This window comes from Zootoca vivipara, chromosome 3 (genome assembly GCF_963506605.1).
Source record: "Zootoca vivipara chromosome 3, rZooViv1.1, whole genome shotgun sequence".
Taxonomy (NCBI): Eukaryota; Metazoa; Chordata; class Lepidosauria; order Squamata; family Lacertidae; genus Zootoca; species Zootoca vivipara.
The window spans coordinates 65,315,442-65,331,493 of record NC_083278.1 but is presented as its reverse complement, the minus strand read 5'-3'; the positions used below and the strand labels follow the sequence as shown (position 1 = coordinate 65,331,493).

Below are 16,052 nucleotides of genomic sequence, written 5' to 3'. Positions count from 1 at the left end.
GGGGCAGAACCTCAGTTTGCTGTGTATTTTTATTGATTTTTATTAATTGAGTGGGGGTAGCTGCCCCTCCCTGCCCCCCCAGCTACACTCATGTGTATAGGCGACAGAAAACACTATAGAATTAACTGTTTCCTTGATGGGTGGGTTTTAGGTCAGTATATCTAAATAATGCATTATCCCAGAGTAAAAAAATTAAATGGGAATCTCTAAGTTATTGACCTACTTCTTGTTGAAGACACACACACCCTCATTTATTTCTCCCTCCACTCTTCCTTAGATTTTACCACTCTTTTCTCTCTCTCTTCCTTTGAAGGTTGATTTGAGCCTAGTGGCTTTGATGGTTAGTTAGGTGGGTAACTTCTAAAAATGAAAGGTTGGGATGGTGTTCAGCTAAGTTTAAGTCTGAGTGGACCCACTGAAATTTCAGTGGGTTTACTCTGAGTAAAACTCCATTCAACACCAGTAAGAGCCAGTGGTTGGGGGAATGATTTGGTGCAATGCATTATTTTGCGTCAAAATCGGGAAACAGTTAATAAAACATCAACCTGCATGATACATTTCAAAAAAACTGATTCACCAAAGGCTGAAGCTAGCAAAAGCATGATTTCAAAAGAGAATTGAGATGCAAGAGAAAAATAAGGCACTTTTTCATACATGTTTTTTACATAATCATGTACACATGGATACAAAAAGCTAAGGTTACTTTTAAAAGTAACTGAACATAATCTCAGTCAATATGAAGAGTAGACTTCCTTTTTTACACACTAAGCAGATACCACTTCCACAACTGATCAGAGCTGCAATGAAAATGCAGTGGCAGAAATTTTTAAAAAGAAACCATGGATATGATTTTTCTTTTTTAATGCACACAAATTTATCAAAGTGCTTTTTGCTTCCTGGGTAATTTTTGACCATTTAATTACAGCACACACTAAACAGCAAGTAGAAAATGATATAGAACTACAAATTATCTAGACAATTATTACTGTTGTTTATTCTGGAGATTAGCCCCCCCCCCTTTTGTAAGATGTGAATTATTTTTGCAGCTATCATAAAGCAGAGGAACAGATGATGGCATTGGTAATGGAACAGAAAACCTTATATATAATATGACTGCCCATCTTTTAATTTTAAACAAAATCTTTAATTTCATGCTACATAAGTAGTAAATCAATTTTAAGTGTATTAGAAATGCTCAACTACTTTACAGCTGTAGTTATTTACACACACAATTATTTTACTCACATGTAATAATATATGAATATAATTTATTTCCTAACCTATTACTGAATTTACAAGTATTGACTATGGCATTTTACAATATTTACAGTTGTCTTCTGTTTTTATACATACATTCAGCAACAACACAAAAGCTTTTCCACACTCCATCCATCTGCTGCCTCACTTCATAATTTTGCACTTCAAATATTTGTAAATGTGTAAAGAAGGAGATTGTTTTTCCAAGTCAGCACAGAATATAGATGAAGAATCTTCTTTGGATGAAATCTTAGTGAAATGGAGGCCTTCAATGGATGAGGGTTACAACCTCCACTAACACTCAGAGGTAGCTTTGATCAGTCTTGTTACTGCAGCTAGCTTGAAAATCTTTTTTTTTTCTCACTGAGAATGATATGTTGGAAATAATTGTATTCGAGGGGGGGGGGGAGAATCTGCACAACTAAACACATATAGATAAAAATGAACTATTTCAAGTCCTATGCAAATGCATTGGATATATACCGTATTTTTCTGTGTATAAGATGCCCCCTACTTTTGGGGACTCCAATTTAAGAAAACAGGGTGAGATGGCCCAGAGTTGTTGAGCTTTTTTGGGGGGGAGGATTGCCCAAAGTTGTTGAGCCTGATGCTAAAACAGGAGAAAACAAGCGTCAGCCCACTTGCTGCCAGCAGACGCCAATCGCACGTACAGTTGCTGCAGCAGCAGCCAACCCACAGCAACCCTTGTTGCAGCCACCAGCCAGCCACACAATTGCCTCCACCGCAGCCAATCCTAAGCAGCCTTTGCAGCAGCCACTAATCACCCACCCAATCGCCGCTGACAAGCTCCAATTGCCCATCCCGCATATGCACTATCCGTGTATAAGACGCCCCACCGATTTGATTTTGTAACATTATTTTAGAGTAAAAAAACCTCGTCTTATAAACGGAAAAGTACGGTACTTCTGTGTGATAATCTCTACTGGGTTCCCTTTTCCCATACCTCTGATCCTTTTAGGGAGTGGAGTGGGGGGCAGATGGGATTACTCCGACTTTGAGCCACTGTAGCTTGAGTCTGGTTTAAGGTAAGGTTGTCTAATCTCAGAATCATGTTCTGTGTGGCTCGATTTCTCAGTACCATAGATGATGAGTGCAAAGTTCCCATTTGGTCAGACTCTCTTTTGAAGTTATTTGTGCAATGGGATTTTGCCACAGGGGCAAATTGTTCTGATGGATACTATATGCAGGCAACTTGCCTTTGGGCAGGGTGGGCAAGAGAGAGCACCAGTCTCCTCCATATCCCCACCACACTTATAGCACAGCCACCCAGTGGCACTGGTTTTGGGTTGCTACACGGCAGGGGCCCCTGTCACGGCAGAGGTGTGGTTTCAGCCTCCAGAAGTTCCAGCTGAAAGGAAAGAAATAGAGTGAGAGAAAAAAAAATGAGCTAATTTCTCTACCCTGCTGCTTGCAAATGATGCTGGGCGGATTTGCTCAGCACGGGCCATTCCTTTCTCAGGGGGCAAATCAGAGTGGAGTCCTTTTGAGGTGGTAGGAATACCCTTTCACATGACAACATGGAACAACAAAGTCTGAGAAACCCAGGCTGGTTCCAGTGTAAACCTGGATGCTTCATCTCTGCAATAGATGCAATGTATCCGATACATCACTAAAGTATTTTCTGAGAGTACGTGACCGAATCTGAGGCAATAGATGGCTTGGTAGGAGACCCTAGCTTCAAACTCCATTCACTCCCGTGGTAGTCATGGAGAAGCCATCATCCTGCAGCCTTGGTTACTCCTGTGTAAATGGTAATCAGCCTGCCTCTCAGGACTCCTTTTGATGCTGGATGAGCTAAAAATTGCACAACAGTATATGAGTGTCAAATACAGAATTGCAGGATGGAAAATAGAAGCAGTGGACATGAACACATCTCTTGACTGGGGTAGGGCTGCTTCTCAGTGGTGAGGCATCAGCTTTGCATGCAGAAGGTCCCAGGCTCAAGCCCTAACATCTCTAGGTAGGGCTGGGAGAGCCCTTTCTGATATCTTGGGAAGTGGTGACAGTCAGCATGGACAATATTGAGTTGGATGGAGACAAGTGGCCTGACTCATTCAAAGGCAGCATCCCATGTTGCACCTTCCTCAAAAGACTCTACTGCCCCATAGGCTTGAAACTGTCTCACAAAGCAGCTGGGTGATGCCATTTCTCTCTCTTACCTCAAAACCTTTCTAAAAGCCCATCTGGTTGGAACTGACCTATTATCTCAGAAAGGAGGTGGGCAGTTGCAAGATTAAAGGAGAAAGTATCTGAAAGTGCACACACAGAAACATATTTGTTTTCCAGATTTCAAGTTAATAACCACCAACAGAACCACAGCGTTTACGACGTTATCAAAATGGATCTGCATCTTAAATTCAAAGTGCGGATCCCTTTTAAATGTTGGGATTCCCACCCCCCTCCAACACACACAGTGCATCCCCCACAACTTCTCGCTAGGGATGGAAGAAGCTGTCAGTTTTTGTTCTTAATTTACAATCCTAAATTCAGTTCTCCACATTTCTGTAGCAATTTGAGAGTTTCATTTTTTAAAGTTTCACTTCTCATATTGTTTCAGAAAGTGTGGAATTGTTTTTTTGATGTGAACTGAATGAAATTCCTCCACCATTCCTCCTTCTCACCCACCCAAACTGCCCCCTCTCTCCAGTTGCCAACATTTTCTACTCCATTAAGTTGTTTCTAACACTATCTTTGCTTTCTCTAGCAACATGCCACACACTTCTTACTCTAAAGTATGAGAGTGATTTGTGGGGAAAGTTCATCTGTAGATCCATTTGGACTTTGAAACTGAGATGGTAGTTCCCTTTGTGACAAGCTTTTGGTTAACTGTCTGCCTTGTGGGTTCATGTCACCAAACTTGTAGTTGAGAACTTCAGAAGATTCTTAATAATGAAATATTCTAGCCAGAGGACTGGGGCATGCTGGGCAGAGCTTCATCTTGATATCTTCACCGAGTTGAACAAAGTTTCATTAACCTACACCAATTGAAGATTTGGACCTACACATCCCAGACTATATAGAATATAAAAATACAACACTTCACTACATTACATGACATATCAAACACAGAGTACAACTGTTATTATTATTATTATATTCCTCTGCTTCAATGGGTCCTTTGTAGACTGCATTAGTAGATGTTCTCTTTTCTGTAGCCATTGATGAAAAACTATTGTTTGAAACCTGACCCTATTTTTGAATGTAATGTTATCTACAGCAATGTCTTAAGCCACAATCCTACCCTCAGGCCCCTAAAATCCAGTTGATTTCAGTGGCATTTAAGCATTTTTCATTTATGAATGCAGACTCACATTGCTACTACTAAGTAAAAACCCCAAACCCATCACTTTTAAGGTTTTATTTTTAAAGTTGAAATGCTGGGAAAGCAAACAAATTCAACAGAAATATGAGGTAGTTCTCATTTCCTCCTTCACCTGCTAGAGGGCCATGGAACAGTTTTGAAAATGAGTCATATAAATAAGAGGTATAGCAAGCTGAAAGGAAATAATCCCAGAATGTCTCTACACACAGTGGGTTCCTTTTAAATCTTGGACCATACTGAAGAGCTGCAGTCCCATAGGCATGTGTGCCATCCACAAGATTTAACATGCATCTGTAGCTTTGGGAAGCAGTATGGTCTGTTTCAGAGCTGTTCTGTATCTTTCCATTATTTGGAACTCATTATTTGGGACCAAATTCCATCTGCTAAAAATAAAGCTGATAAAGTGATTCTTTTCTTTTCTTTTCTTTTCACAGAACTAGATGAAATTTGCAGGAATAGCAGCCCTGTCCCCCCCCCCATTGGATCACACCTGCCAAATTGCAGGGTACCTTTGAAATTTGACATTTTAAAACAAAAAGAAAATCTTTTTTTCAATTTCTTCCAGAATTGGATAGAATTTGCAGGTATTATCACCTCCTTTGATGGGGTGCAGCCTACACATTTCAGAATGATAGTTGCAGTGGTTTTCCCAAACACCTGAAACTAGCCTGTTGCCCTCAGGTGCAGTGAAGGACAATATCCCATTGCCAGTATTGAAATAAGAACTGGCTGCCAGACCAGTCAGTTTCTGTACATGGAATTGGGGGTTGTTGCCATCCCACCACTTGCCTCAGGTAGTAAAATGCTTTGGGCAAAATGTTCTGGCTAAAATAAATACTGGAAAGGGTGCATACATATGTGGCATTTTTGGACTGACGCAGTAGGATAGGGGCCTTGAACCTGAATCTCAGAACCACTTCGAATGAGAAATGGAAAGCTGGAGAGCTGAATTAGAGTAGCGGGAGGACTCGGTTTAATTCCTTGCTCAGCCATCCAGGCAAACCTACCTCACTTGTTGTGGTGAGGATTAAATTGCAGCAGGGGAGGGGAGAACCACACATACTCACCTAAACTCTGTGGTTACGAATACTATAGATAAGAATGGAATTTTACAATTTTGCCAAGTGCCTACAGGTCACCATTTCAAAGCAACAAACCACGCAGGCAAAGTGGGAGGACTTCATAAATATTCCTAGATTTTTCACCTAAGTGAAACAGGCACATAAATTCCTTTAATGTGCCAATTTTAGAGTACTACTGTTAGACAAGGGTACTCAAAGTTCCTGTTGAAACATTAAGGCATTTAGGAGGCCTCCGCAAGTTTACCATATCTCCATACCAATATTAGTAGTGTGATCCCTTTCCCCACCTTCCGAGTCATTGAATTTCAGTTCAGCCACAATGCTCGTCTCAAGATAATGAAGTAACACTTGTAAATGATCTTGATATCTTTGCTTGCTACTTAGAGGTGGCAACTACACTTCAGGTAAATTCTGAGCAGGCCTTGGCCGGGGAGATTTGACACCTTTAGATCTGGGGACCTAAACCAGTTTGCAAAAGGAGCATCTATTCACTTCTCCTGCCGCTCTTCACCAACAGCAACCTTGTTAACTGTCTGATCAGCTGTCCCTTATTTCTGCAACAATTTCTCTCTCTTCGTTGCAAATGCCCATCATGCATGCACAATGAAAATCTGTCATGGAGCCCCAGAAATGTGTTCTGTGGTGGAGGACAAAAGGGAGGAATTAGTAAGATGAGGAAGAGAGTCATCATGGAGGATAAAGAAGAAATATGCAAAAGGGCCCTGATGTTGGGAAAGATTGAGGGCACTAGGAGAAGGGGACGACAGAGGACGAGATGGTTGGACAGTGTTCTCGAAGCTATGAACATGAGTTTGACCAAACTGCGGGAGGCAGTACAAGACAGGAGTGCCTGGCGTGCTATGGTCCATGGGGTCACGAAGAGTCGGACACGACTAAACGACTAAACAACAACAACATGCAAAAGGGCCAGACTTGGAGAAAGGGTTGTTAGAAGAATTCTGAAAGCAAGGGGATCTGTGTATCACGTGAGTGGTTGATGGCTATGGTGGGAATCAACCCTGGCAGTTACTCTTTACAAATTGAAGGTGAAACAAACCTGTACTTTGGGTAGCTCACAGGGCTGGGATATTGGGGCAAGTACTGTTGGGCATCCTTCAAGTGCCTTTTCTTTCCCTCTGAAGATTTGTGTGGATTGTGCCCAAGGAGCACAACAGAGGGCATCTTTCCCAAGAACACCCTTCCCCAACACACACACACACCTGGAACGAGCACCGGGAATATCTCTACTGAATAAATTGTGAATATTCAACAGAAGATGGTGGGCTTGTTGTGAGTTCAGTCCACCCGAGGTTGCTCACAAAAACACCTCCCCATCGTGAATTTCCCTATGACCCATTGCAAAATAGATAGCTATTTCAAGGTGAGATCACAACCAAAGAATTCTGTGGGTTACTTGTTCACAAAAGCCATGGTAGGAAAATGGATCATCAGGGTCTGCTCATGTAGTATGAATCATGGTGATGCAGACTTGTCTAAAAAGTATTGACTGAAAGTCTCTTGCTTGCCAATCAGAAGTCTAAAGGAGGAGGGCTATCAAGGGCCCTGTGGGCTGGCTGTAAGGCCAGGTACTAGTAGGGCTGATAGACCTTAGTTACATTGATTCCGACTGGGTACAAGGCAGTTCTTAAAATATATACAGTTCTAGAATGCTAAGCAATAGCAAACATTCTGTTGCTTCAAAAACTATGAAAGCATCTCACAATGATACACAGACAAGGGCCTGGCCATGCAAGGTACATCTGGGAGCTCTCTGGTTTCCCCAAACCCTATTGAGACTGATGATGTCTGGATTCATCATTCCATGTTTGAGTATCGCCCCAGCTAGGGAAGATAAATAAAAAAGAGTGGCACATCTTCCAGAAGCTACACATCAGTAAAGACTGTAATTTCAGAATTCATGTCATCTCTAGGAGGGATTCCCAAATCCAGAGATGACATCTCCACTGCTAGTCATACCTGCTGGTTAGTCCTATCCACCGTGTTGCCGGTGGAGGCATGCTCGCGAGTGTTTTGTCGGATGTGGGTGGAGTTTTGTTGCTCTATGGTTGAAGCTGTTGGGATGCAGAACTCTCTGAAACACCTTTTGAAGTTCTCATCTAGAAAGGCATAAAGGACGGGATTAAGGCAGCTGTTTGTGTACCCTAAAGCAATACAGAAGTGCCAGGAGACAGTCTGGAAAGTAGTTTCTGGGATATGGACCAAGGCTTTAATGATAACGTAAATATGGATGGGGGTCCAGCAGACGATGAAGACAGCCACAACCACGAGGACCATCCTGGTGATCCTTCTAAGATTTCTGTCCTTCTCCTTGGAGCCAGAGAGCATTCGGACACTCTTCAGGCGTAAAATCATGAGCCCATAGCATACCGTGATAATTAGGACAGGCATGATGAAGGCAAAGATGAAAACACAGATTTTCAGCAAGTTCTCCCAATACCATGCTGGGTGAGAGAATATAAGTGTGCAATCAACAGATCCTAGGAGGAAAAGAAAAAGAAATAAATGAGGTTTGAGAGAATTATTTATTTCCATTTAATCCTGTTCTTCTTCTCGCCCCCTTCATCCAAGGCCATAACTATATTATACTGTGGTGCGAGCCTGTAAGAAAACTCACCCGCTTTTAGTGTGATGTTTACAACATAGAAATTTTTTTTTGGGGGGGGGGAGATTCAATGTTCAAAAGGTCAATAAGGACAGGGCCACACATACAAGTCCCACTCCAAATTTCCCTATGTATGGTCTGCCTGTTCAGTCCCTGAACTTCTCATGGGAGTTGTCTGCAGAAGTTTTATTCATATTTGCTTGAAAATGAGCAGAACCTTCTGCATAATCAGGGACCTTGATAAAGGGCTTCTGTGCAAGGAAAAGATCCCTGAATAGAATCTTGTTGGCTTGAATTAGCCTATTTTCCATATAAAAGCATTCTTCTAAAAAGAGAAAATAGGAGATAAGATTCACATAACTAGGCTTCCTTAAGCTGACCAGCAATAGTTCCCCCCCCAAAAAAAGCATCACTTTGACTGTTAGATAGCTTAGTGGAATTCATAGCTGTCTCCTTCCTTCCTTCCTTCCTTCCTTCCTTCCTTCCTTCCTTCCTTCCTTCCTTCCTTCCTTCCTTCCTTCCTTCCTTCCAGCTACCGGTAGGAGCAAAAGAAAGTCTGATATAATTTACTGTTTAATAACAAAAAGTTCACTGCTATTAGAAAAATAGCAGTGTTAAATATCTTGTTAAATATCTTGCTTTTTCATTCCCTGTTATAAGTAGCTATATAATTCTAAAATAATCTAAATATGAAAGTTTGCCTTTAAATCACAGTGCCACTACTTAAATTGTGTCTCCAGCATTAAATGAACCACAACTCAAGGTTGTGATCCTTATATACATTAACTTGGGAGCAAGTCCCACTGGAATGGACCGGTTTACTTTGTAGTAGACAAAACATAATCCCATTCTTAGCTGATTAGTTTACTGATTAACAGCAAAACTTTATATATACTTATGTAGATGTAATTCCCACTGTCTTCTAAGGGGATTACTCCCAGGAAAGTGGGTGCAGGATTGTATCCTAAACCGCTTAGTTTCTATGGGTTACATAAAGAGAGATAGATGTAGCCGTAAAAATAAAATGTAGATGCACAACTTCTAAATGAGGCTCCCTTTATGCAACCATAATGTTCCTAGCAGCTTCTAGAAATTCTTCTTTCTACCCACATAATCACAGTTTGATGGAAGTGTGTGAAGAACCTACAAACCTTCAACAACTCTATTTTCCATCGTACTTGTGGCCTGGCTTGTTCTTTGCCAGAGTGCTGGCCTCTGTTTTTAGGTAAACATTATTTCTCATTAGGTATTAAAATATCCTATTTTGATGCATTCCCAGTAATCACTGTGACTCATGTTATGTATGTGTGTACCAAATTTCCTACTTCTGGGTGTTCTGGAAGTACCTTAATGTTCAGGAGGGTATTTTTCTTCTCTTTCTTGACATTAATTAATGCCCTCCTTTTAAGATCCACCCCCCCCATTTCAATAATCAGTGTGTCTCAATGTGTGAACCAAATGTCAGATTTCTCACTAAGGTGGGAAGTATCACCATTTGAGGATGGATGCCTTTTGAGTGTGAGGTATAGAAAAGTCCCCTTTTCATTGTAAATTACATTGTAAATTAAATTTTCTGGCTTTCAACTGGAAGGTAACCTAGAAATTTGATCTCTGCCTGAGTTTCTCACTCCCCTTCATTCCCTGACTTCCTTCCACTGCTGAAATAATTGAGCATCTGGAAACGGTGTGTGAAATCCTTACTCACCATTGCTCTCTTTGGTGGTTGCCATCACCATAACTGGGATGCCGATGGCTGAAGAAACAATCCAGTTACAGACGTTGACAATTTTGGCATTTCTGGGGGTGCGGAAATCCAGAGCCTTGACTGGGTGGCAAACTGCTATGTAGCGATCCACACTCATCGTGCAGAGAGTGAAAATACTTGTGAACATGTTGTAGTAATCTATGGAGATAACAATCTTACAAATGGCGGTACCAAACGGCCATGTTCCCAGGAGGTAATTCACACTTTGGAATGGCAGCGTACTTGTTGCCAAGGCATCTGCCAAGGCAAGGTTGAAAATATAGATGTTGGTGGCAGTCTTCATTTTGGTATATCTAAGAAAGTCAACAAAGGAGAGGGGAAAAAAAGCTATAACAAGATCAAATGCAGTTATAACCAGACTAGTGTCTGATTTGAGCACTAGGGATTAAGAATATCGTATTTTTGTGCCTTGGTCCAGCAATATGGTACAGACAGATTTTTTTTGGGGGGGGGGGTGGACTCAGTATCAAGCTTATCTGTAGATATTTTATCCCTAATTCCCATTTTTCTCCTTGATCTTGATGAGAAGCGTGCTATTTCCCCCCACCTGTACTAGTAGAAATATAAACATTTCTCACATATTATACACATAATTAGATAAATAATTTCATGCACATATTTTGTACCTATACATTCTGGGTTTCCTAAAGGAACAAGCACATAAACAGATACATATGATAACGTATATAACTGTATATAAATACTTATTAATATTTATAAAACAATGTTCGTACAGAGGGGAGAGTGGAACTCTCCATCATGCCATTGGAAAGTTATTCTAGGAAGGGTGAGGATGCCCCTCCCACACTGGAGTTTTGCTCTGTCCTGTTCTTCTTGTGGGGCACTTAATTGAGGTGGTGAGCAAGGTGGTTATTTCACAGCATCTTATCCAATGAGAACCAAAGTGATTGTAGATCTCTTCTATGTACACAGCCCCAAAGCTCTGCTTCACTTGTCATAGCTGGGATGCTCTTAAGTATCAATGGCATAAACTCCTGTTTGTGCCACTACAGCTAAAGCAGTCCCATAGAACAAGGCTGCCCGTTCCACGGAACAGAATTCAAGTGAGGTACTTGGGTTTAACTGCCCTGTATGCTGACAAAGAGCAACAAATAAATGCCTACCACAAAGTGTCGTTGAACCCAACTCAAAGGGCAAAGGGATTTGCAAGAAAGGCACTTGATGCCTGCATTTTGAGATATCTAAGAGAGTTCAAGAGCAGGAAGGCATGGCTTAAGCAGAGATGTACTCTGGCTTGTTGCATAAATTCACTTTATGTGCTTCCTGTCCTGCACCTGCCAATAGTCATGTGGATTTTGCATAGCATTAGCATCCACACAGGCCTCTTTATATGTGCAGAGACTGAAAAATAAAATGAGTATTAAAGAAAATGCACTCATAACATGGTTAGTACAAACCTTGTCCAGAGTCTTTATCAATAGCCTTAATGGAGGGGGTGGGGTCCTCACTGAGGACGTTCGCCTTCTCAAACCTGAGATCAGCGTGAAGATAGTAGGGGTGTGTGAGCATGGGCATAACCCTCTTTTTCAAGCTAGGGCTCTGATGCTGACTTAATTCCATCTAAATTCCATTTTAAAGAAGCCCCTTTTTCTGTCTCCCTAAAATTATGGTGCCTTTTTGCATATGTGCTCCTGCTGCAGCAGAATATCCTGGAGCTTATTCTTTTGAGTCACTAGAATAGAGGTCGCCCCACTTGACTGTGCTACCTGCTTGATATTCAAAGGCTGCAATCCTACCCCTGTGACTAGTTATTTGCTAAGCCAAACAGGCCAGACCCTGTTACTCTTGACTTATATGTACACACGATTCATAAACCAACCTGAATTCATAAACTGTGCTAATGATATTCCTGAGTAAAAGAAGCAGGCACACCACTGTTTCTCTGGAAAGGTCTCTTCTATCTGATGCTGCAGTACTGGTACCCATTATAAATTGCTGCCCTGGGCAACCATCTATGCAGCTATTAAGAAATCTGGCTAAGAAATATGTGCTGTCCAGCTACATTTTTATTAACCTCCTTCTTCATGGCCTCGGTCCAGTATACCTGAAGGAGTGTCTCCACCCCCATCGTTCTGCCCAGACACTGAGGTCCAGCACTGAGGGCCTTCTGGCGGTTCCCTCGTTGCGAGAAGCCAAGTTGCAGGGATCCACGCAGAGGGCCTTCTCGGTGGTGGCGCCCGCCCTGTGGAACGCCCTCCCATCAGATGTCAAAGAGAAAAACAGCTACCAGTTTTTTAGAAGACATCTGAAGGCAGCCCTGTTTAGGGAGGCTTTTAATCTTTAATAGATTATTTTATTTTATTTTTCTGTTGGAAGCCGCCCAGAGTGGCTGGGGAAACCCAGCCAGATGGGCGGGGTATAAATAATAAATTATTATTATTATTATTTTATTTTCTCCATATTACATTTTATATTCTTAGGTTAGGCCATGTTGCATTTTGTTCTATCTTTATGACGAAGTTGTCTCATTTTTCCACACCTATAAAGAATAGCATATTTCTCCATTTAAGAAAGATGATTTCCTGTTTGCGAGAGCAGTGTTTACATTGCTCCTTTATTGTAACTGAGTGATAAGGAAGATGGAATATGTAATACCCACCTCCAGAGTTTTTCTATGATTAAAGTTATTTTCGCTTTGACACTTTCTCATAATTTTGTTTCATGGTTTTTATTACAGTACATATTTATGACAAGAGCCAAAGCTAAATGAAAAAAGAGGCGATACCAAGCATTTTATTTGTATTTCTTTATTGCAATCCTAGCAGTACAACTCGAGATACTTGGCAGAAGATCTATTATTTTCCTTCCAATATAAACTCATAAGATGCTCTCAATTCTCTTTTATTTGCCTTCCCCAGATGGCTGCTAATATCTTTTTCCAAATGAAATTTCTCTTAAGCAAAGTTAACATTCAAGTACATAAGCAACACCAGCAAGTGGCTGTGCTAAGGCTTTTGGCCATTAAGGGCAGAATTACACTTAGTAGGGCTTAGAAGCCAGGATGCATTGAGAAGTCCTGCTGCAACAGAAACCTTTGGGAGATGTCACTAGTCAATGTAGACAGTCAGGATGAGCCAGGAGATGGTTTGCTTTACTGGCTACAGGAAGGTCTGTGTTTGTTTTTCATGCTTAAAAATCAATCTGCAACAAGATCTGTATAAATGATGCACGCTAGTTTATATTTTCTTTTCTTGTATCATCTTTTTTGCTTCTTCTACTCATTTTGAGGGGCAAAGATCTAGACAGGCATTGAAGGCTCACCCTTAGCTGCTAAAAGTGTTGCTTCACCCCTTCCAACTTCCAAAACTGACAGCACAATTCTATTCATGCTATTTAGAAGGAAGCCCCATTGAGGTGTGAGTATAGAATGGAATAGGAAGGATGGCAATCGGAGCTGATTGCAATAATAATAATAATAATAATAATAATAATAATAATAATAATAATAATTATTCCCCAGCCACTCTGTTCTTATCTTTTGTTCTGATCTATTGCTGAAGAGTGGGCTTTCCCTTGGGAAGGGGAAAACCACTTGGACCCATGCTTTCTAGGCATGGCAAATGGAATTGTGGGTGAGCCATGAGACTGACTGCTTCAAAATGTGCTTTACATGGGACTGTCCTTGAAGACACCTTGTAAGTTGTTTTGGCTTGCCTCCTGAAAAGTATTAAGTGGTGACAACATATTTAGCCAATTCTGCACCAAGCTAAATTGGCTACCTTGAAAGCACTTCTTGGCCTGGGCTGGAAGTGACCAACCAGAGAGTTTTAATTTCCTGAATGAGCCCCTGCATTGACTGATTATGGACTGCATTTCAAGCCTTCCCTATAGAGCCTCACTGTATGAGTTAAAAGATCCCTGCATAGGGGTCAGCAAACTTTTTCAGCAGGGGGCCGGTCCACTTTCCCTCAGACCTTGTGGGGGGCCGGACTATATTTTGAAGGGAAAAAATGAACAAATTCCTATGCCCCACAAATAACCCAGAGGTGCATTTTAAATAAAAGCACACATTCTACTCATGTAAAAACAAGCTGATTCCCAGACCGTCCGCGGGCTGGATTGAGAAGGCGACTGGGCCGCATCTGGCCCACGGGCCTTAGGTTGCCTACCCCTGGACCTCTTTGCCACAATAGCTTAGAATTACCTCCCCGATGAGGTCAGAATCCATTCTTCCCTCAGAGCCATCTTGGAGAGACAGCAAAATCAGGGAGGTTTTGGGGCTGCTGAAGCAATTGGTAGGTTGCCCAGATTTCAGCTCACAATCATTGAGTTTTGATTTGTATCTTATTTTGAGTGTTTTGTGTTTAATTATTGTTCTAAAAATGCTTTCTTACATTTTCTTTGAGCTGTGTGAAAGTGCTATACAAATATTTTAAATAAACTGACACAATTAATTTTCTACCTTAGCAGCAGACGACTAAAAAACAACATTTCATCTGAAAGAAAATCACTCAAAGATTTTTTTTTATCTATACATGTTTTAAATGGTGATTTTATCAAACTTTACCAAAGACAATATAACTGATTACATCCATAGCAACTAATGCAACATTCCAGTGATTCTCAGTACGCTGCCCTGCCTGGTCCACTTCATATGTGTAAAAGGCTGGTATCATTTTGACTGAAAGCTCCATCCTAAAAATACTCATTGGAAACAGACTGCGTAGCCCCCAATGCAGCTGTTCAAACACTTTGATTCTACTTCTGTTTAGATCTAGCTCATGGCCTCTCTTCCTTGACCCCGTCCCCCACAGCAAACAGGCTTATGGCACTTGGCATTAATGACAGCTTCCCTCTGAAGCCTAGATAAATGTTTATTACAATGGGGGGGAAATGCCATTCCCGGCCACCTCACAGTGCTAAAGTAAGCTAAAAAAATGCACCTCCCTCAAATTTCTAAAGTGTTTCTAATGTGCCTTGAATATGGGGCATTAAAACTGAAGCCTCCTTTTCAGAGGAAGAAAGCTTCTGAGAAACCAAAGGACAATTTTTTGGCACCAACACTAGTAGACATGATGACAGGAGAGCATGCAAATCATTTGCTTTGTGCTTGAGATCATTTAAATGGATTCGCAAAAGCAACATATTGTATCCAGATGAATATTCCTGGCAGAACTATTTCCAGGCCTCTTGATATCCTACGACTTTGTTTACAGATCACAATAACTGTGCAGTCTCAAACAAAGAATGTCTCTAGGGAACAGGCCCAAGTTCATCTAGTATTTAAATGCCAAGAAGGTAAATGGAAAGAGCAAACAATGCTTCTCTTTATCCCTCCATCTGTTAGGGTAAAAGAAGTGCTGGCCCTCAAACTCTGTTATCAGGTCATATAATCAAAGTATGCAAATACTTTTGCAAAGGTTATACAAAGAAAGCCACCTGCTCTCCTGGAAGTGTGCGGATCAACCAGGCCAGGTTCAAGGTTAGTGTACTAAGCCCTGAATAACTTAGGCCCAGAAAACCTTAATGACCTCTTAACCCTGTGTACCCCAAGTCAAGATCATTGAAAGGGAAATCAACGTTGTGGGCCCAGCTCTATGGAACTCCCTCCCACAATAAGTTAGATAAGCACCGTCCCTACTGAGTTTCAGGTGCCTGGCCAAAATGGCCGCTGACCAGACTTCACTGTGAGTGGCGGTTGTGGCCCACCGCAGCACCTCCACTTTGCCCCACTGCACCGTGACATTTTCCTGGCTGTTATCATGTCCCCTCGGCCGCTGCAGAGGCTCATGGTTTCCCACCAGGCCTGCTATTCAAACTGGCCAGTCCGTGGCAGCCAAGGGGGCATGGCTAGGGGAGCAGAACTGGAGCAAGCAGGCTTTGCTCAGGTTCGCCTAGAGCAGGCATGTCAAACCTGCGGCCCTCCAGATGTTTTGGCCTACAACTCCCATGATCCCTAGCTAGCAGGACCAGTGGTTGGGGAAGATGGGAATTGTAGTCCAAAACATCTGGAGAGCTGCA

General features: G+C 41.7%; 1 protein-coding gene across 1 annotated transcript; it reads right to left on the bottom strand.

Moving 5' to 3' along the window:
* Positions 1-2,039: 2,039 nt before the first annotated feature.
* On the bottom strand, positions 2,040-15,110 carry OPRM1 (opioid receptor mu 1). Its single transcript, XM_035110658.2, has 4 exons — positions 15,094-15,110; positions 10,011-10,363; positions 7,660-8,180; positions 2,040-2,626 (listed from the first exon to the last, which is right to left on the bottom strand). Exons 2-4 carry the CDS (start codon positions 10,351-10,353, stop codon positions 2,588-2,590), a joined length of 903 nt encoding a protein of 300 aa, XP_034966549.1. The 5' UTR covers positions 10,354-10,363; positions 15,094-15,110; the 3' UTR covers positions 2,040-2,587.
* Between the last annotated feature and the right edge of the window lie 942 nt (positions 15,111-16,052).

Coding starts and splice junctions, on each gene's coding strand:
- OPRM1 (XM_035110658.2), bottom strand. CDS start 10,353: ATGAAGACTGCCACCAACATCTATATTTTCAACCTTGCCTTGGCAGAT. Junction 8,181..10,010: donor AACCACCAAAGAGAGCAATG/GTGAGTAAGGAT, acceptor TTTTCCTCCTAG/GATCTGTTGATTGCACACTT. Junction 2,627..7,659: donor TGGATAGGACTAACCAGCAG/GTATGACTAGCA, acceptor CTTTCCTTTCAG/CTGGAACTTCTGGAGGCTGA.